The sequence below is a fragment of the Falco biarmicus genome, chromosome 8 (genome assembly GCF_023638135.1).
Source record: "Falco biarmicus isolate bFalBia1 chromosome 8, bFalBia1.pri, whole genome shotgun sequence".
Taxonomy (NCBI): Eukaryota; Metazoa; Chordata; class Aves; order Falconiformes; family Falconidae; genus Falco; species Falco biarmicus.
The window spans coordinates 32,806,053-32,829,087 of NC_079295.1; the positions used below are offsets into that span (position 1 = coordinate 32,806,053).

General features: G+C 38.8%; 1 protein-coding gene across 8 annotated transcripts in view; it reads left to right on the forward strand.

Moving 5' to 3' along the window:
• KALRN (kalirin RhoGEF kinase) overlaps positions 1-23,035 on the forward strand; it is a 528,299-nt gene that overhangs the window by 233,949 nt on the left and 271,315 nt on the right. For all 8 annotated transcript variants that reach the window (XR_008823368.1, XR_008823367.1, XM_056348127.1 and 5 more), the window contains exons 6-8: positions 1,392-1,514; positions 10,157-10,348; positions 16,984-17,115. Coding sequence is in view for 6 of the 8 variants with exons in the window: in XM_056348127.1 (XP_056204102.1) it covers positions 1,392-1,514; positions 10,157-10,348; positions 16,984-17,115 (447 nt within the window). In the remaining 2 variants the exon portion in view is untranslated. The remainder of the gene's footprint in view (positions 1-1,391; positions 1,515-10,156; positions 10,349-16,983; positions 17,116-23,035) is intronic.

Below are 23,035 nucleotides of genomic sequence, written 5' to 3' on the forward strand. Positions count from 1 at the left end.
CCCTGAGAAACTATGGCAACATAGAGTCCCTGAGCAGTGGGCTCTGAGTGTTCTTCAGCTGTCACAGGCCAAAAATTGTTATTCGGTGCTAAAGAACAGAACAGCTCTTGACTGGAAGATGCGTGAATGTTATAAGAGAGATCTGGAGTGATCCTTTGACTGTAAGGTAATTGCTTAGAAGGTGGTTGCATCACTCGCCTTTTAACCCTGAAACCTTTCTCTTAACACCAGGGACTGTATTGACATGACCTCCACTGCTTCTTTAATTAGTTTTTATTTCCTTATAATTAATTAATAAGTTGTAGGTATTTTATTATGAAAGAGTCCTTATTAATGGACAGTTCTCCAGCTTGCTGGGGTGGAGATGAGGGAATGTGGTTTGAAGGGATTCTGTAACAAAAGTATTGCAGGAAAGAAGAAATCTGAGATTGCTGTGCCTGCAGAGCAGTAGATAGGAGTAAAGAATGAAAGGTTCTTACTTTGAATGAAGTCTCTAGTCTCTAAAACTAGTGTGTTAACCTTTGAATGAATTTAGTCTCTAACACCTAGAACAAACCAAAACAGAAACAGTCTCCTAGCTGACTATCGACAGCTTTTAATGAATGAATATGCGGCAGATTGAAATGTCATATTAACGTGCTATAAAATAAGGAATGCATTTCATCAGCTTTATTCAATATATTTCTATCTGAGTCTGAGGTACTGAACTATCCATTTTGCTTGGAAATACATTTAGAAGTGGGAGAAGTTGAAATGTGTACTCTTTATAGATATTAATAAAATACTTTTTTTTTCTCTCTTCATCCCAAAAATAATAAGTGAAAGGTAGACTGTGTTCTGGCTTTGGAATTGGAAAGATCTAGGAAATGTAAGTGTAGGAAGTCTGCTGGCTATTGAAGTGTAACATTTGGAAACTATGTATAGATGAAAAGGGGGGGGGGGGGCAGGGGGAGAAAATTGCATCAATAATATTTATGGAATCTTTGGTCCATTTCTGGGTTAAGGGTACTTTATGAACTGCTAGATCTTTGGTCAGTGAAGCAACCCCTGATTTTAGGTCCCTCTGCTGCCATCTTTCTGTATATGAAATTCCCATTACTTATAGGAAAAGACTGTGGGATCACCTTACTGAGGAACATGTTTTATGAATTATGTTTCCTGACCCATTGTTCTGCTAATAACAAAATATGGTGATAACTTAAATGCTTCCATTGCTCAACAACAGCTTATTTTGATGAGGAACATAATGAGGGTGGTGGGTTTTTTTTGTCTAGGTTGTGTATACATCTGTCTCAGAACTGGTTTTCTGTATTTCATACTGTCTCTTATTTTTTCATAGTTGCTTTAATACTTTTTTTTCCCCCCCCTCTATCCTATGTGGATACTTCTAGATGTTCGACTGGATCAGCCACAACAAAGAATTGTTCCTGCAGAGTCACACGGAGATTGGCGTGAGCTACCAACATGCCCTTGACCTACAGACGCAGCACAATCACTTTGCCATGAATTCCATGGTGAGTTGAAGGCACACTGTGAACAGCGGGTCTGTGCACGTGAGTGGGGCGAGGGCCAGCACGTGAGGCCACCTCCAGTTCAGAGAGCACTATGGACCTGTGAGAGGTGAAGGAAGGTCAGGCAGGGCTGTGGCAACAGCCCTCTTGCTGGAAAGCAGGGTGTTACTCTGTCCCCTCAAACACTAATATATGGTTATTTCCTTGGCTTAAGAGCAACAAAGTCTGTGGAGTTTGTTTACATTCTGGAGAGCAAATACAATATTTTTTAAGTTTTTGACATTACTTTGACTGGGAATTAATGAGAGCTGTAGGTGGCAGCTTAATTTATGTTTCTCCCCACACACCCTGCTAAGGTACCTTTCAAAACCCTAAAAAAGTGACACTAATCAAGCTGTCAGTTGTGGCCACGGTGGGATTTTGGCTTTTTCAGTAGTTGATCGGTCAGTCTCTTTGAATGCAACTCAATTTACCTTAGTTTTTTTTTTTTTTGGGGGGGGGGCATGACTGTCAGTATACATTTATAAGTGCTTTGCACACTTATTCTTTCCAGGCGTATAAGGTATTTGTCCTGGAAACTGCTCTGCTTTCAGCACAGAAATGAGGACAGAATGTATTGATGTTTTGATTGTTGCACTGGGTTAGAAAAATGCATGCATATACCCCCTGCTGCAAATGCACAGAAGTCCTCTCTGAATGCTCTGTGTCAACTACACAAAAGGTTGCCCTGAGTAAACCAACTGCTGCAGGTGCACCTCTTCACGTTGTGCAGTCAGATTACGGTTGCACTTGGGCTGAGACCTCAAAGGTGGTGGCTGACATTTAAATTGGTGGGTGTAAATCACTAGAGAGCCACAGCCTACTATGCTGCCAAACAGCAAGGTACTTGAGAGCAGTGATCTGAGATGTGAAAAAGAGGTCCCAACTCTTTGCTTTTAGTAGTGTTAACCCTGTACTCTGGCCAAATTCCAGATCAAGTGATTAACTCCTCTGACCTAAACTTCACCCACCATTTCTGGCTGCCTAGGTATTCCTCACTACAGCACTGTGCCGCACTGGGGCATTGCTTAATAGTGGAAGATGAGAAATGTTTATAATGTCTGTTAATGTCTTTATTGTGATTATAATTGAAAGAAGTACTGAAAAACAAGCTCAAGGCACCTGATTGTTTAGCTTGCCATCACAATGCCATCTAGTAAAATACAGGATAGCACAGCCTTTACATAACACTGCTGGTCACAGGATCCCAGCAAATAAATATGTCCTGGAGGTTAGTGCTTTAAAAGTCATTTGGCTTATGAAACATGCAAAGTCCATCATAATTCTTCAGAAAACACCATTAGAAGTGTCAAGCTGGAGCACCTCCCTTTATAATTTTTGTGATACGTCTGGTATTACTTAAAATAACTAGAAGGGAAACATGGAAAGAGATAATTGTTGTTAATAGAAAATTAATGAGTGGCAGGGAGTGTCCAGCTAATGGAAGAAAAAATATTTTCCTCCATTCTTCTTCCATCTGTCCCCAAGTGAAATTTTGGAAATGAGGAATGCAAGGGAGTGAGACATTTGCAAAGATCTTGGGGGAGCTTGTAGGGGCAGGGACCTGTGCTGTGGCTTGTATTGTGAGTATAAGGGTGTTAGCATGCAGGAGACGTCAGCTTGCTGCATAAGGGTGTTGGACTGCATACATTTGTGGTAAAGCATGCAGGAAGAGCAAGAGGAGACTGAAACTGAAATTATTCTTTCCTGACCACAGCCCAACTCCTGTGGTAGATTGCAGTTTTGTCTCTTGGCATGCACAAGAACTATGTGAAGACATTGTAGTAAAGATGAAGCCCTGCACATGTTCAAGGCAAGAGTCAGTGACAGTCAGCAACGTAGTCAGGACAGATTGATTACTTGAATGAAGCAAGAACAGAGGATGTTGGGTGATGACTCTCAGCATATTGGTGGGACGTTACATACCCAAAGGCTACCCAGCAGTCTGAGCCATACTTTGGTTGCTGGAGAAATGGGACTAGAAATAGGGATTAGGTCTGTTTCGTGTAACAGCACTTAAGTGGAGTCTCTTGCTGATAACAGCGAAATTAATGGGAAAGAACCACCTCAGGTAACTGTAGCATCTTGAGGCAAGATATACACAGTCTATATGTTTTGCCAGGTTTTATGATGCACAGTCGGATTATGTGGGTTTTGGGTTTTTTTATCCAATATAGTTTCCTCTAAGTAAATTACAGTGGGTGATTTTAGAAATACATAATCATGTGATTGCTGCTGCACAACTGCCTTCATGCAACTGTCTTATTTTTATGGCAGTTCAGTTGTTCAGGCTACCATTTGATTTCTGTTGGAGACTGTTGGAAAATGATGAGTGCATATTATTTGATAATATTATAGTAAAAGTAGGTGATTTAGATCACTGTTCTAGATGCTATACATTTTCAAAGGAAGAAAAGGTCTTTGCCTTGCAGTCTGTTGCCAGAGTCTCTGCTCCTACAATATTTATATAAACAAATTATTTTGCACATCAAGAATCTTCTTGCATTGTTACCCACTGATAAATATATGTGAAGTTAAGGATTAGGATTAAGCAACATAATGCGGAGGGTGTTAGAGAGAAAACTATAGCTCTGGTGAATTTACTATTAGGTATGTACTCATTTGTGCTTATAATCCAGTATTCCTCAATCTCTTAATGTAATACCCTTGGCTGCAAACAGAAAAATGACAGGAATCCTTTCCTGTTTCTTTACCACACAATGGGGACTTTATAACCCTCAGATCTGTTTTCAGTCAGTCCCAGGTAGATTATTGTGACCCACCCAAGTCTGGAAACTTAAGATACTGGTGAGTTTTAATAAATTAAAACATTCATATCATTCATACCTGATGAGCTTTCAAGCTCTCTCATGCTGATTACAAAACTCAGATATTTAGCTAGATGCTTTGGACTCAAGACATGGAGATTTGTTCAAGAAGGATGACTTTTCAAACCCAGTTAGGTGGTCCTGCCTTTTTTTTTAACATATATAAATCTTTTGGTTTCCGTCTCTTGAGGGTGAACTAGATCACACTATACACTTTTTCTCTGAGAATTTGCTTTATAATTGTGATTTTGCTAAAAATTTGCTTTAATTTAGCTTTTTTTTTTTAATTAGTTCCAGCAACTGTTGAATTGAGAATAGTTCAGCTATCATGAATCTTAGTAACAAAATAATTAAAACTTTAAGTACGCTTATTGGCTGTGGGGCTTGGGGTTGTTTATGGTGTTTGGGGTTTCTTTTGTTTTGTCAATACGTTAAAATCGGTATTGAGAGAATGTATGGAGGAGGACAACGTAGCTGAGGATGACTGTTTTGCAGGGAAAAAATCCTACAAACTTCAGCTGAAGTTGCATTAGATATTGGTTCACTAATCTAATTGGATTATTAGATCACTTATCTAATTGGATTAGATAAGGTGTTTTCAGGAGGGTTTTTTTCATTATTTTTTTCCCTTTACACTATGCCTAGTGTACTTTAAGCCTTGCATAACTAATAATAGTTAAAATACTCTTTCCAGTTGCTCTAGAAAATACAGTCTTCAAATCTTTGTTGGGTCATGTCTTTTATTGCATGCTCTTCCTATAGATCTCTGTAGGCATGCTGTGACCAAAGCTACTTCTTGGAAAAACAATTTGTTACTCTTTTTTTACAATATTAATTATGCCTTTTAAATGAATTATGTGGGATTTGGAGAACTCATGTATTTGAACTAATAAACTGTAGTGTGGGGTTTTTTCTTTCAAATAAGGACCATCGATAATTTTTTCCTGTGATTCAAGGCAGTGCTTGTTTTCACTTCAGTTTCAAAATAAATTATATTAGTCTTTATCACAGCTGTATGATGTTTATACTGAAGAAATAATACTTTTCACAAAGATGAATATTTAGCTTCAACACCTTTTGAGTAATCTCAATCTGGTAAATTTACTAGAGAAAGAAAACCAACAATGTTTCAGTATGACAAAATGTACTGGCTGTAGCTCTACACTTGGATACATGGTATACGTGCTATTTGTTCTGACTGAAGTTACTCGTATTTCCTTTGCTTGGACTTTTTTTATGCCCAGGTCTGTTAACCTCCTTAAAGAATGAGTTACTGCTTTCTGTGGAACATGCATTAAAATGGCAGTGTTCAATGCTGGCATTGCTGCCTATCCTGCTGTCAGGGAGTTAGCTGTCTGATACTATATGGAAATGCATGTTTTCCTAAGAAAGTCACAATATATTTCAAACACAATTATCACGTAAAGGCTAATGATAGCCTTTCAACAGCCAAAGTCTGTTGAAAATTTGCAACATTTATCTTAAATGAATGATAATTTTCTGTATGTAGGCTGAGCTAAAATGCCATCCAATATTATTCTGCAACAGGCTACATGTAATTGGCCTTATTATAGAAACTTAAAGGTCTTAAAGATACCTCATACATTTGTTTTGTAAGTGAAACATTCCGCTTTGGATTTATGTGTTGGGTTCATTTCACAGATGGTTTCTAAACTCACAGTAACATAGTGCAAACTGGGTTGGTTTGTTTTTTTAAAATTATTCTATTTTAAAGAAGTATTCAACAATCTAATTTCACCTTCAATTAATCTGCAAAACCCTCCTCCTGCAGCCCACCTTTGCTGGTTGCATCACAATATCTGAACTGTTCTCTAGGAAATGAGATGAACACAGCCAAGCTCATTGCAGATTTAATCACTTCGCTCTGCTCATTTTTCTTTTGCAAGTGTAAGGTATTTCTTAATACGTGTATTAGAAGAAAGTATTATTCCAGCTAGGAACAAAATTAGGAGGGAAGGTCTCCCAGCATGCCCTCTAGATGATTAGGGCTGAATTAGTGTATTTGCTTGTGGGAAATCATTCCAGAATTGAAACTCCACTACTGTTAGTGCATATTGCTGAGACTAGAGATGTTATCCTACCAAGTGTTAGGGACTTCAGCAGTGATTACTTACACTGGAAGGAACAGCTATGTTAGACATTGATGACCAGAATCAAGGTCTTGTTTAGGTGACAGAAAGGAACTAAGAACTGGTGGTCGTAGAGGGGTATGTGCACTCGCAAGGCATTGCACAAAGCTTTCCTAAACTGTAAAAGAAACTCTGCATTCTGTGGTGCTTATGCACATGTGGGGAAACTTTTGGTTGCCAGTCAATTGACTTCTAGAAGGCAAAAATCCCCCTTTTTGACTAAAATTTTGAAGCCGAAATAAAGTAAATGAAGAATTTACATGGACAGTACTTTTGGAAAATGTGCAAATACATGTAAAATAAAGTTTTTTCAATGATAAATTATATATGTTAGCCAAAACTTGGGTCTTTCCTAGTGTCACAACAACAGAATGTCAACTGAAGTGCTTTTGTTGTTAGTTCTAGATACTGACCTATTGTAGCCATACAATACTGACCTATTTATAGCCATAAATCAGTGATCCCTTGCCGTCCTCCTTGGGGGACATCTCTCAGTTTGAAAAAAGGTGAGGCCTTAGGTTATATTTAAAGTGAGACTCTCTATGAGCCTGCTGGTAGTGGATTTTCCAGCCTAAAGGAAAAATAAAGTCACAGACATTAGCTGTTCTATTTCATTTATTTCCTATTAGGATAAAAAGATTGATATAATACTGACATAGAAAAATCTCAATGCATTCAGTTTTTAGAGGTGAATAAACCAGAGGGAAAGGAAAGTTTAACTGTGAAATGTCAGGAGTTGAATTTTGGCAGCATAGGTTTTTGTTCCATTTTACTTGGAACATCACACGTTGGCAAATAAACATGAAAAAGGTGGCTTGCAATTTTATTCTATTTCAAGCTGGAACAGAAATGTCTTGCATCTTGTGGATTGTGGTCAATTATTTTTTTTTCTCTTGAAACGAAATTCACCTTGAAGCCATATTTCATTTTACCTCAATCCACAACAGAGATCCCATTTTTCCCAGAGATCCCACCTTTCCCAATAATAGTGACACTGGATAAAGGTCCTGAGACTGTAAAATGTGTTAGGTAGGATGCACTATCTTGAGTTCCAGATTTTTAGCTAAGTCTTTGCTCAGTCTCCTTTTACTGTGAGACTTAGGACAAATCTTATGTGTCCAAGCCCCACTTCAATGTCTCTGCTTCACTGAGGTGGTACAGGTAAAGTGGAAATAAAGAGTGCACGTGTCCAGAAGTAGGAGGTATCTCATTTACACTATCTGTTGGAGTTCTACGGAAAGGCACATCACATGTGATATTGCACTTGAATCCATTTATGGCTCAGAAAGCAACAAGGGAAGCGTAGGAGTGTTTCCTGAGCCAGTTCCACGTGGTGTGCTAAGAATGGAGGTGTGACCAGGTGACTCCCAAACTGCTTCTTGCTTTCTGCTGGAAAAGCTGTGGAATTAGTGAGTTGGCTACAGGATGGGTTGGTACTCTTCCATGAAAACTTATCTAGGAAAGTAACATTTAATCTCAAAGAATCCTCATCTCTGTATAAAAATATAATTTTTATTATATAAAAACGTAACAATATATAAATTTCCCTAACTTAAAAAACAGACTTTAAGAACATCTGCTGTATATCAATTAATCTCACATTTACCTTACTACTAGTTAATACATTAGTATATGTAGCTATAGGGAGCCAAGGAACTGACAGTTCTTTTCCTCCATACTCGTTGCATTGCAATGGCTGAGATAATTCCGAAGGGGGGAGATAAATAAATAAAAGCAAGATTAAAATGACTACTTTTTACATGAAATCAAAACTTCTTCCCCACATTTTCTTTTCCTTCAAAACCAGCAAAGTTCCATGTCTTCGTTTGGTGGACTTATCCAAGCTTTAACAACTGTAGTGATGCTACACTGCTTTCCACCAGAACAGCTGACCTGAAATGTTGCAGAATGATCTTGGCTGAGGCTCAGTCATGAAGATGTTCTGGAAGAAAGGCTTAAATATTCAGCCTAAATTCCAGTTTCCAACCTAGAGGGACACCAAGAAGTGTTTGCCTGTGGCTGGTGCCAAAAATTCTAAGTCATGATATCTTTTTTAGTAACTTTAAACTCCAGAACAATTAGAATTAGTTTCTCTAATTGTACTGAAAAAAGCATTTTTATTTCTATAAAATTAATCTGACACTTTTAAGCCAAATCCAATTTTTAAGAAAAGGCTGTATAATAAGGGGGAAAAACAAAACTGAAGGATGGGTATTGCTTTACTTCTGTGTTATTTATGTAACAGCTCTCAGTCATGGTGCTACCAGGGAGAGCATAGTGGCTGTAAGGATTGTGGTCCCATCTTTCCTTCCTTTAGCATACCTGCAGGTATGATGAGTGTACTTTGTAGTTATCCCACACACTTTGCAGACATACTTTGCCCTGCTTCACAACCTTGTTTGGACCTGTGCCTGCTCTGGCAGTGCTCTGTTGTGTTTCGTGTTTGGATTGGCAGATACCTTTCAACATTTTGCTCCCACTCACTATGGTGAGGTCCTGCTCCAACAAACACTTCCACCTCTGATTTATTTGCCCGTGAGTAATAATGTTAAAATCATCAGGGCTGTGGTTGTCCTTGTGCATAAGGGTTTTAAAGATTCTACTCTGAGAAATTCCTTCTGAAATACTTTAGTGAGACAAGAAAGCGGTGCGTCAACATTAGCAAAACATCTCAAATTTTGGGATGCTCCCTTCCTCTGGTGAAGAGGAAAGAGAAAGGAGAAGTGTTTACATCAAATGACATCCCAGAAATCTGCAAGATAGCTGTCATTTGTCTTTTGATGGTGTGTCTTTGTAAGACATTGTCATGATGGCTAGCTGTTTTCAGGTTTACATTCCTATGCAGAACAAGGGTATTTTAATGGAATTACATTGCTATTCACAGTCAGTTTGAGGGAAAAATAACTATCCTTCCACTGCTTCAAGGCTGAATAAAAACTATCATGAAAAATTCTTATGAAAGAACAGAAAATATTACCCTTTTAGTAGGCTTTTTAAATCATTCTAAATTCAGTATATAGTTAAATTGTATCTCTGCTGGAGAACAGCTTAAAATAACCTACAGAAAAGATAACATTTTAACTGAAGAATATAATTTAATAGACATTTCTATAGAAACTCTTATATTTCTATGGAATATCCTTATGAGCTTTTAAATTCTGTAAGACTTTTCCATTTGTTGACACAGTGTGTATGTAAAGGATTGTTCGAGAGTTCTCAGAGGATAGAAAGCAAACATTTCACTTATGAATATGTGGATATAGCATCCAGAAATATGAAGTAATGAAATAGAAATATCAAGAATAAGATAGAAGCAATGAGTAGACCCTAACAGGTGAGTAAATAGCAAAAGTATGGTAAATTAGCTTTACATAAATAAATTAAAGGGGAGAGGGGGAACTAACGGTGTTAGACAATGGCATAGATGTGCAAAAAGATTCCTGAGGGATGTATCTTTAGAGTGGTAGGTAGTATGCCTGCTATTCATGCACATTTAAGTGGGTGGTTGGTTGTTCTCACTGAACTGCTTGGCTTTACTCCAACTGATGGTGGTTGGAATGTGTACTGGAGGCAGAGGGTGGTCACGATTCTTCCTTCTCTTTATTTATGTGTGCTTTTTAATTTTCAGAATGCCTACGTCAACATCAATCGGATCATGTCTGTTGCATCAAGGCTTTCCGAGGCAGGCCATTATGCTTCTCAGCAAATTAAACAAATATCTAGCCAGCTGGATCAAGAGTGGAAGAGTTTTGCTGCAGCTCTGGATGAGCGCAGCACCATCTTAGCCATGTCTGCTGTCTTTCACCAGAAAGCTGAACAGGTGAGCTGCTTTTGCGAGTGGCAAAGTGATTCACTGCTACTTTGATAATGATGCTGCTGCAGTTATTACCTGATGGCTTTTGGCTTACATGCAATGAGGTTAAAAGCCCTGTTCCTAGTTGATCAGTGTCTCGGAAGCAAATAGTAATGTTTCCCCCAAAAGATGGCACATCTTCCCTGAGTAGGCAAGAAAATATTTTTTATGCCCTAGTGATGAAAAAGAATCTGATCATAACTGAAATGCACTGGTGCAGTAACATGCTGCTTCATTTCTATTGCCTAATCAGTGGTGTGAATAAAATCAGATTATGGTCAGGAAAACAGTATGTATCTGCACTAATGTATATGTGATGTGTGCCTTGCGCACGGGAATATTGACACATATGACATAGACCCATACCAGCAGACAATTTCTAGGAGCCAAAGGACATTGCAGTGCTCTCTATAGCCCCAAACTTTTTTAGACCTCACTAAGCAGAGATCTCAGAGACAGCTAGGAATATCCAAGAAAATATTCCATGTCTCTGAACTCTGGTTTGTGTCTTTAACAACTACTGGAATTGTTCCATAATTTTCATAGCCACAAAAGGTTGGAAATATGTCTGTGAATAAACCTTCTACTTTTTTTACACCTAAACCAAGTCCACCTAATGACGTACGTCAATGATCGTACGTCAATTACATTAATTTCCCAGTGACAAACACTGCTTTGGGGCTCTCTTCAGTATTGTTGTGTGCTTGTTTTTCAAAATATTTAATATCAGAGCTAGTAAGTGGGTATGCTTAATGTTTATAGAATGACCCGTACTACAAGTGTCTGAAGAAGAAGTTATGACTGATAAGCCAGAAACTATACCTCATAAGACAGAATATATGTTTGGCTCAAGAGTAAAGATTTTTTTTATTATTATTGTTTGTTTCTGACTGTAGAATTATAATGGATTTTTTTGTATTTTGTGTTTCCTATTGACAACAGGCCATACTATAGAGCAATTACTCACCCTACTGGGCACTTACTCATGTAAGCACACTCAGTGGCTCTGATGGGATGGATACACTAAGATGACCGGTACAAGAATTTCCATCTCCATACAATGGGCACTGTAGTGTTTAGGTGTAGTCTTTATGGTAGTAATTGTCAGGTAGTAATTCTCTTTATGTTCATAAAGAGAAATTGAAAAAGAATCTATATCTAGTCTGTAGTCACAAAGAGAATGTTTAAGGTTTATTAATGAATTAGTTCTGTCTTGTTTATGTTGGTTTGTTAGGTGTTTGGATTTGGTTGGTTTTATTATTATTTTAATGAGCAATCCTCTATTTTTCTGAAGTGTCAGTCTTGTTTGCAATTTATGAGGAGTTGCTGAGGTATTGTATATCATGAAAGGCAATAACACAGAAAGCTGTCTTGTGAAGCTAGAGGTGAATATTTTTTTTGTCTTCCTGCCTTTTGAATGCTGTCAAAGTGCCTCAGCCTTAACTTGAAAAATGGCTATACTAATGGCACTTTCAGCTTTGGGTCTTTTTTTTCTTTACAATTGTATGGGTGGATCTAAAAAATCCAGTCCTGCCCTGGCATCTTTTCATAAGGAACTGAAGTTTGTGCTCTCTGACAGAAGTCAGTCTCTCGTTATTAACAGGCAGGAGACTTTGCTAATTGTGAACAGTATTTGCTCCTCACATGCAATAAGAGACAGTTCAGTGGAAGATAAGTGCTGATATGAAACCTCTAAACTCAAACTGCTGCAAAAAGAGAGATGTGAGAGTCACTGTGTCCATTAGCCAGGACTAAAATTTCATTCTTGCTTTAGTAACTCTGGTAAGATAAACTAATGACTTGAAGGCTAATACCCTAGTCATTTGACCTCTGTATGATATAAAGAATTAGGTGTTGGGGATCTGGCCCTTAACTCAGTCTGTTGTCTATGAAACATTTGTGACTCTTTATTATTTGGCATCGCCTAGGTGGTGTTTGTTGGGTTTTTTAACTCAAATTTGGGTTCATTATTTTACGATAAATAAGGCTTATATCTCTGAAGCAGAGATGTAGCTAAACCCACTATATCTTCTGTCGCAGATCAAATCTTTTTTCACTCTCTTTGTTCTGTCAGTAAAGGTAATGTTGTTGCAGATCCTACGGTTTCTGCCACAGTGTACCTCTGCTTCCCTTATACCAATCTGATATGCAGATTGTCTTTCCTTCTCCAGTGTGATAAGCTGCTACAGTTCATTCCTTCCTATTGATTGAAGTTCTCTCTAATGCCAACAGGAAGCAAGTCTATTAGGACTATAATCTTTCAGCTTTTGGCACACCCCAGCCTGCAAGGAAGTTGTTGGCTTGGGACAGAGATTTATGAAAAGCTCTACAATCTCTCTAACATGCAAGCTGAGCAGGAAGCAACTTGTTTTTCAAGGTCTCTTCCTAAAGACCCCACACAGAAAACTGCACAGAATACAGTTTATCTGGCTTGGAAGGATGAAAGGCTGAGTCAACCCTGCTGAGAATTGAACCTCACATCTGTCCTCACGTGTCTCAGAATAACATTGCTTTTCTGGCTGTTATTGCAGATACATGTGGAATGTTGAATGGGACTTGAATGAGTTCCTGGATCAAAGCTGCTTTTTTTTTTTTATATTTGTTTGTTTTTCTTCTTGATTTTTGTGTGTGTATGTGCATGCTTGTGTCTTCCTTAAATTTTTTTAACACAATTTGTACATACTAAACTATCATCAAGAAAAGGAAAAAAAGGAAGGAAGGAAAGAAAGAAAAAGACAAATCTTGCCAACTTAGCCTTCAGCCAGACTTTCGTCATCATGTATGTTTGATCAAAAGCCAGTAAACTAAACTCCAAACAACCAATATGTCCAGGTCAAGGTGCAACTCAGGATATTCAGTGGAGGTATTTCCCAAATGTACCTTAATTCTACCTGCTACAAATCTCTTGGCTAGTTTCCCCCCTACCCTCTGCCCCATGCTAACATGGAAATACTCTAGTGCAAAAGAGATTCTGTTTCTGCATCTTTAGGTATTTCTGAGGCTATTTAAAGTTGCAGGAGAACATAGGAGAACATGCCTTATCTCACTGTCATTTCAGGAGAACCATCCTAATTTACTCCAGATGAGATTTCAGCCCAGTAACTGCCAGATGGGGGAATCAGACATACCAGGTGTCCTCCCTTTCTTGGACGTGATCTCTGAAAATGTGCTAAAGTGTTCATAAGCAGCTCACCCTACAGATCCTGCCAGAATGAACAAATTAATGTCTTCGATCAGCCAAGACATCTCAACTAATTAATTCTGGGTCAGAGTCTACCCTCAGAAGTGCACAAGCAGAATCACTATTTAAGGTAGTAGGTGTTAGGTGCACATGTTAGACATTTATGCTGATTCTCTGAAAACTGACCCCTGACCATTTGTTTCATATTACCTTACTCCCCAACCAGGAAGACTACTGTTCTTATCTCTGCCTGATCTCCCTAAGCACATCCTGAACTCCCCTATTTGAGGAAAATAAATGAAAAAGAGAGGAAGTGGAAAAAGGGAGGAAGATTTTGAGGAAAGGGAAATCCAGTTGATATCTATAAGATGCAGGGGTAAGACCCAGGTAACATCTGCATTGATAGGAAAATTCCAGAAATAACAACAGGAAATATACAATTAGACTCATACAAAAAATCAGGGCACTAAGAGATATCATTGGTCACTGAGGAAACTGATTTCATGGTTGTCTTTCCACCTTTTCACACAGCAATTCTAGAGTGTGAAAGTACACTAGAGTTTGATTTTAATTTTTCTGGGGCCTAGGAGAATCATCTTGGTTTTCCTGCAGGTTCCACACAGAGGCCTAGCAAGCAATAAGCAAGACTGTGCAAAAAATGTGGAGAAATATGAACTACAAAATGTCTGAGCTGTGTTTTGGAGCAACCATGTGATACAACAGAGCAGTCTGTGGGGAAAGCCAGTGGAAGTCATCTGAGGATCCATTATTACCTGACCTAATACAGAATTTGCAACTTAGGTGAATAAGTTGTGAGTCAGGAGTAGGTATATATCATTACTTCAAAGTTACTTTTGGATAGAATCAGAGGCACAAAGGTACCTTAGGGACCTTTTTATTTTTTAGGAGAAATTTTTCTCAGTCCTTTCTGAAATCTTGAAAAACATGGACAATTATTGGAGCCTTTCATTTCAAATCATATTTAAGCAGCTTTTATGTTCCCTATAGTAGCTATTCTAGTCTGTGGGCTAACTAGAAAGTTAAGCAATTAATTTAAATGGTATTGAGTATCCAATGTACAGTAACAGCTCCTGTTCCAACCTAACAGTTAGCAATTTACAATTTTAAATGGATCAAACTCGGTCAAATAGTGATTTTGTGATACGAGTGTGTTTCTAGCATGAAGTGTTTACATGTAATAATTTTTTTGTATGCCACAGTCTGACAAATAATAAAAATTAACATAGCTTCTTTTTTTGAAAATACCCAAATCAATAGTCTGATGGTATGAACTAACGCTTTGCAAAAATCCTGTAAAAACATTTGCTCTCCCCCCGTGAATCTACGCACACAGCGCAGACCACTATGCACTGTTTCATGGTATCAGAATAGAACACTGACAGGCTGCATTTCGTATAACATTTTAAAACTGATGATGTCAACTGCTCCTGCTAGTGGCAGAAATGAAGTTACTGATGTAATGGATGTGGCATTGTCTTGATGCAACAGATATACAAAAGAAAGATAGATGTGAGACAACAAGGTGGAAATGTGGTTATGCGTGTAGGATCTTCTTGAGACTTCTCCCACCTACTGTGCAAATCACCGTCTGGGGATGTGGCAATCTATGACTAACATGACTATAAAAGCTTGTACTAAAATTGGTGGAATTCAGCATTGTTGATAAGAGCCATAACAGTGTCATTCCAGCAGCAGGAGCACTGGTCTATAAAGTGTAAAGGTCTTTTGTTTACTGTGCAAACCAAAAGGTTCATGTAACAGCCCCAAAAGGCATTGATCTTGGCTCTCTGTGCTCTTAAAACTGCTTAGGAAATTGTGAGGTCCACTACCTTGGCACAAAATACGACGACTTCAGCTTTATGCAGGGGTGTTTGGGGATTTCATTTAAAGAGATTCAACAGATCAGGAGTCATACCAACACAAGAGAACCTGCCATCCTTGTCTTCAGTCTTCTAGAAAGCAGTTTTCACTGGTAGATTTGTACTTTGTAGACATGAACGTTTAGGAATTCATCTTTGTACGCCGAAGTGTTTACAATGCAAACACTTTATAGCCTTGATTACACAGCAGCATAGGGAATAGCTTTACACTGCTAATAAAAAGGGATGCTGATACAGAGTCGCAGTTGAATTGAAATTCTTTGCTTTGAGTCTCGCAGCCTGTCATGCTGTGTGTGCTTTACTAACAAGCCACACGTGAACACTTCAGGAGTGGATAAAGCTGTGATCCCTGCAGTGGTTTTGTGACATTCACCCTACAGGGCACTGCATCTATTGTATAATTAGCTGTTCTTTTTTATAAATAGCCCCAAAGTATGCAGACTGGTTTAACAAAAAGATGGAGAAAGAGGAAATACTAATGAAGAGTAACGAAGTGACGTTAAGTAGTTAGTATGGACAAAATATGAACATTTGAGCTGTGTCATTGAAATAAGCCCTGCTTAAAAGAAAAAAAGGATGGGAACCTTAAAGACTAAATTCCCCTTTTCTTTTACAGAACAGGCAGTACCCGGGAGAGCTTTCCTAATTTGTTCTGTCGAAGTGTATCAACACTGCTCTGGAGGCCTATAAGTGGAAAATATTTTTTTCCATTCTTCTGTTCCCCAAAGCCATTCAGTTTCTGGCTCTCTGTTAAGGCTTCCAACCAAGGTGCTAAACCATCTCAATTGCAATAGTAATGATTTTTTGCTCCCTTTTTGTGGATATCTGCCCACCAGGAACTGGAATGAGACCAGCAGCTCATTTTGCATTGGCTGCTTAGCAGCCCTTGGATGGTAATGGTATCTGATCACTGCTGACCTGGGCCAGAATCAAATGCGTGACCCAGGGGTTTAAAGCCTTGGTATCCTATTAGCAATCCCACTGAGCTGGCCCTGGGTTAGGAACTGCTTGAATGCAAACTGGCTGCCTTTGAAATGAATGTCAGCATTGATTTTAATGAGAGTTTTCTATTGCTCAAATTAGTAGTCTAAGGACAGGTAAGTGACTGAGGGAAGATTGATAGCTGAGACAATGCCAAATACAGCTGGAGCTGTAACTGTGCCCTTTCGTGCTTCACACTGATGTTTTTTTCTAAACATGCTGCAGTCTTGCTTTTGGAATGTAATATTGTAGCTTCCCTACATGGTATGCAAAGACTCATTTTATTTTTCTGAGCTTGGTTAAAGAAGCATTTGTTTTTAATCTGGAAGAAACAGAAAACATTCCTTTAGATCTAGTTGCTCTTCAAGTACTGAGGAGGTGACAGGAATGTGCTGTCCAGGGTGCCCAAAAGGACTCCGTTATAACTGGTACATTTTCCTCAGACTGTGCTGCAGACATATGTGGCGCTCTACAAAGTTTTCTAATGTTGATGAAATGTTCTGTGTCACTGTTGCTCATTGCTCCTGGAATTGTTTCAGTTCCTTTCAGGTGTGGATGCGTGGTGCAAAATGTGCAGTGAAGGAGGCCTTCCCTCAGAAATGCAAGACCTGGAACTGGCCATCCATCACCATCAGACCCTGTATGAACAAGTAACACAGGCCTACACAGAGGTATGTGCTTCCCAGAGAAGAATGTGAGTATCTGTTAAGTGATAACAGATATTTGGCTGCATTTTGAGGATAACTTTTCTTAATTAGATAGGTTCTGCTTTCCATTTCTGCAACTTTTTCAAAGGAGTCAGATGTAATCCCAGGCTATAGGAGGTGACTCCCAGCAATCTGCTTGCAAAGGGGCACAACAGAACAAATCCAAAGGACAAATGCCATACAGAAAGGATGTCTAGAACTAGTGTTGGCACCCCAAAGAAGTGCCACTTCACTTTGTTTGCTGAACAGGTAACCTCTTTAAAACACCAGTAGCTTTACTCCATTTGCTTTCCTTCTGTGAATGAGTCCTGGCTCTAGCACAGGTGTGCTAATGGGAACAGAGGATACCAAGGGCGTCTTCCTTCAATATACAAAGTTACGGATATGTCAGGTCTTTATTACAATGAATGGTGCGAAAGAGTGTGCTTTAAATAGAATCACAGAATCTAGAATCATTTAGGCTGGAAAAGAGCCTTAAGATCATTGAGTCCAACCGTTAACCTAGCAGTACCACGCCCACCACTCCACCACTAAAACATGTCCTTAATTACCGCGTCAGATATATTTGTATATACTGTTGTCAAATACCTCAGACCTAAGTAGGATATGTGTTTTTTTCCTTTAAAAGGGGATGTCGAGGATGCTAAGACTAAAACATGTTCTCTGGAAAGTAAAATTCTTCAGTTGCTTTTTCTCCCATCCAGGCTGCAGCATGAAATAAAAGCTACTGACAAACAGCCAACATTCAGTGTATCTGACCGTGTAGGCTAGGGTCTGTTTAGTCCATTTTATTTTGCAAAAGGGCTGCAGGACCTCCCTGGCATCTGGGAAGACTCCTTTTAGGAATGAGGCTAGTCTAAATGTTCACCCAGGCGTGGGTCAACCTACAAACTACCCTGGAACTGGGAAGCCATCCATATACGTTATCTGTTCTGTTTTGTTATTTACGTCTCCAGGACACAAGTTGTTGGAAAGTAATCCAAAGATCACCTGAATGCTTGATTTTAGTTGTATTTTTCATTTCCCTGTATTTTGCTGTGCTTGACTGTCTCTCCGAGTATCAAGAGATGTTGCTCCGTGCAGGGTTTTCCAAGCTGGACCACAGGACTGTGGTAGTGCTTACTAGAGTTAGTAAGTTACCAAGTGAAGACCGCAGAACAGAACAACTCTCCTCCATGTTCAGCCGTTGCTCTGGTCACCATGTTCTTGAAATTACCTACATTATAAAATAAAAGATAAAAGGATTTGGTAATCTAGGGTTGGTGGTAGGCACTCATGCATACACTGTTGAAGTTGTGCAGATACCTTGATGATGAATGTAAAGAATGTTAGATAGAAATCTGTTATGTTCCAAACACCTGCAAAAATATGGGAGTTAGTCAGTTAGAATGAGCAAGTCTGCGTTGCATTCACAAAGAGCAATTCCTTATTCAATATCCAGGCTTCTCAGGAACAGCCAGTTGTGTGAGCAAACAGAACAGTCCTGTTGACCTCTAGCTGCAGCTGTGAATGTTTTATGTGTCTAGTCAGGTGAAACTAAGTTTTTAGATTGCATTTAAAAATTATTTCTAAAAATTAAGTCAAACTGGTATTGAATAAAAATAATGATAAATAAAAAATGGCATTTTGTTTATCAGTCCCAATCTTAGTTTTTGTGAAATTAAAATCCATTTAAAACTCATAACTAAAAGCAACGTTTAACATCCATATTGCTTTTGCTCATGCTTCTTCACAAAGCTGTACCTGACACAAACACAGGTGTTTAAAACATGTCTATGTTATTTTACTAATAGGTACATTTTTATACAGTACATAGAATTATCAGAAAGGTTACAGTCTGTTATTCCAGAAATGTTCATCTCTTTTCCCATAGCCACATGGTGAGCTGAAAAGCCTTAGGAGTCCTGTCTCCTAGCCACATGCATATTTCTCCAATCTAGATAATGCTCCTTGCCCATAGAAAATGTTTCTTCCCTCCAAGCTCTCTATGGCAGAATGAAAATTGTACCTTTTTCTTTCCTTTCTTTTCCTGCAGAGTCACTGAAAATCTCTTTCTATTTCTATAATTCTAAGAGATTTGGAATAGAATGAACATTCCTTGGAATATCCATTTTATGTGGATATTTAAGAGGATATTAATTAACATTTAATAGGATACACGGGCCTATTATGTTTTGTTAAGGAGTATAACAAAGCAGTTTAGATTCACTGCAGGAACCTAAGAAAAGAAGCCCAAAGAATCTTAGGGAGACTCTTTTTTTCCTATCTTGCCATGGTTGTAGCCATAATTCTTTGCCTTCTGTCCTTTACTGCACTTGAGTGAAGTTCAGAAATAACAGAGGCAGAGATCATGGGCCTGATATGCAGCCCACAGCTAAGCAGTCCTCTCCTGTGGTAAGCCAAGCTGCTGGCAGAGCAGGTTTTCTGTCTTCTGAGAATCAAGTGGTGCTCTTGCTTTTACTTTGGGTAGAGCGGTGCTGGAGAGAGAAGATACGCTTGAGATGTATGCCTTTGGCAGATTCCCCTCTTGCAAAAAGAATTCCTCTAGATATCTGTAGCCAGGGTGGGTTTATGTTGCTTCATCAGTGTTTCTAGTGGATGAGCAGCAGGAGACAAACTTGGGACAGCCCTACTGAGGACTGTACTGATTGGTAAGATAAGGAGGGAGAGGGATAGAGAGAGAAAGGTTTTCTCCAGTCAGTCTTGAGCCTGCTTGGTGGTAGGACTGTCTGATGCTAGAGACATGAAATATTTGCTCTAAAGACTAAATTTTTTCCTACTGCAAATTGTAGCTGTTTCACAGATGTCACCATTAGTCTGGTCACTTGCAAGGCTCTGGAGGTCTTTCTGGCACACTATTTAGGATATCAACAGATTTTAACTTATTCCCTAGCTATATATACAGCATCCATGGAGATTATTCCACTAGTGCAACAAAAACTTATTTTTTTGGTTCACCAAAGTTCACATAACTTCTTACAGAAGCATTTCCATACTGCCCATCCTGGTCCTTCTACCACAAAACCAAAATGCAGAAATGTCACCATATGACAGGAGTGTATATGTGTGTTGTGTCAGATGGTGAGTTAAACCTTCCCAGAGAGTCTAGCAGCAATTCTTTACTTTTCAAAATAAGTGAGAAATGGTCAAATTTGCTTTGACAAATGCAGCACTGACACTTACGCTGCAAGTCATGCTGGGCACAGGTCCATTCAGTTTAAGACTTTTGCAATACTTCTTAAATACACATTGTGAGTGAGACGTAAGAGAAGGGATGCAACTAAGATGGGTTGTTGATGCTTGTCTCCTTGCACAGTCCTTGAAAATTTCAAAAAATTCACAATTCACGTGGAAAGAGGTTGGGAGATTTATTTTTGCAATTATAAGGAGAACATGGAAATGGCTGAAAGAGCACAGTAGGTAGCTTCTCCATTTGTGAAGCGCTTCCTTTCTGAAATCTGTTCATTGGTGAACTCTGACAGCACAAACCTTCTGTGCTCGTTGATTGGGAATGCAGTAATATTCACAACAATAATACTTTCAGAAAATTTGTTCCTGTTCTATGACTTAAAAAGTTTCTTATCATGCAATAGATAAAAGCCTAAATCCTATAGAAGAAAAATGAGTAAGAGGGGGTGCAGAGGTATACTCACTCTTTCCCTTACACAAATCTGGGAGAACATTGCCCTGTCTCAGCTTCGAATGAAGCAGGGTCACATAAGCTGTTGCCTTTGAAACAGCCTTTTTGTTCTGCATTGCTTCTACCACTGAGACTTTTTATTGTAAAGACCTTGTTGGCTGTATTCACCCACTAGTCAGCTCTGGAAGAGCACTTTTTTGTAAGATGACTGAATTTAGTCCAGTGTTTTGATCAGTCGTAATTAGTATACAGAATATTTCACCCAAGGATCTGACCCCTCAAAATGGAAGAATTGCAAAATTATACCTCTGGGAGGCAAAGAAATGACCTGTGGGGCTTGCCCTTGGGAGATGGTATAGGTATCAATAGGTCTGTATTACAGCACAAAGTCTCCAGGAAAGTTGTCCTGAGTAAAGCATGTCAACTAATTGTTTGTGCAATCACATATCTCTTACTGGTAGACTTTTGAACCTTTATTGTTATTTCTGACTTCGCTGTGATTTTTATCAGTGTAAATCAGCAGGGACTGTACCAAAAGAATTGTAACACCACCCAGGGACAGATTCAGACTGACTGTAAGCCCACAGGCCAGTAACAGGCACATAGTGAATTCACACACTGAAGTTAGCCAGTGCAAAGAGTTTCTGGTACAATAAGCTGCTCCCAAGTGTGTGCATAGCCTTGGTTTCTTGTTCCCTGTGATTTAATTGTTGCTGATTATCTTCCCACAGATAAAACAGGACGTAGTATGTCTTGTCTCCTTCCCTGTCTAGAAACTGTTTCTTTCTGCCTAGTTGCTACTGCCACCTCCATAATGTTGCCAAGGTAACACTTGTGCCTCAGTGTTTCCTCCTAAAATCCTCCTTCATACTGCCACTATCCACTGCTGTTGGCGAGTACAATTGTTCCCTCTGTGATCTCAGAAGGCTCCAGCATGTGCAAATTGTTCCAGCTGGTCTTCAGAAGCAACGGAATTTGAGTATGGAAAGCCACTCCCTATGGACTCTCCAGTTATTTCATGATGTAATTCCAAATTGCCCATAATATTTAAAAAAATCTCCAGGGATCTGCCTAAACCCAACTAACAGTCATAAATATGATGAGATTTTTTCTCCCACTTTTGCCAGTATAAGTCTCAAAGGCTGTCTTGATTTCTCTGAAAATGCACCAGATATATGCTGCTACAGCAGACTGGGACGTAGCATGGCTTGCCAAAAGGCACAGGTTTGGGTATTAAAGGATATTTGCTACATATGAATAAGCAACTTATAATAAAGAAATAAATGAAACTTGGAAATCTATGAAACATGTTTTACTTTGACTGATAATGTTCAAAATTGAAGATGGATGAAAAACATTTATCAAGCCGTTCTCTGGCAAGATTGGTGATTGTGATTGCACAGAACTAAAAACACTTTTCAGAAAATCTTGTCATCTCTACTGCAGTTTGTTTCAGAGGGAAAAGAGAAAAGTGGGCTGGGAAGAGGAGAGGGATTCTGATAGTGTCCTCATTTACCATTTCTGTTGAACAAAATATTTTAACTTTGCAATTTGCAACTGAAAAATATTTCAAAAAGTCATTATTAGAGAACCAGTGCATGCACACACTTTTTAATAACAGTTTGGGTTTTATGGTTCCATTTTTCATTTTGCCTCTGCAATATGAAAATGCTTCAAGAATGTTCTAGGGAAAAATCTGGCATTAAAAAATACGGCATTCTGGGTTTTTTTTTAATGCCCACATGCCTTTTCATCTGCAAATGTGTTTTAGTGTGCTCAAAAAAGTTTATACATGTGCAGAGGGCTTTGCATTTGCCAGCGAACTTTGTAGCCCATTGAAAATGGAGACTGTAGGTCCCTCTGAGCTGTTCCTGGGGAGGAAAAGAATCACTGTTGTAAACTAATTTATTTTTCCTTGCCACTGAATGAAATACAGAATCAGAATGTCACACTTCTCAATGTATATACGTACTTGGTAATCCTATGAAGAAAGGACGCTTCCTTATCATACGGAATATGAATGACTCTGCCATCTGTGGTTTTCTTAAAATGCCACCTCCTCACAAAAATAGGCCTGCTATTGCAAATGCCACCTGTCATCAACTAGTATATGTTAAGAATTTTCAGTGCCCAAGTGTCACAGTGTAATATAGTCTTGGGATCTCTGTCTCTATGTACACAGTTCCAGCAGTGCTCCTGCTGAGTGACACAACAGGCTCACAAGGAAGCAAAGGCAACTGCTGA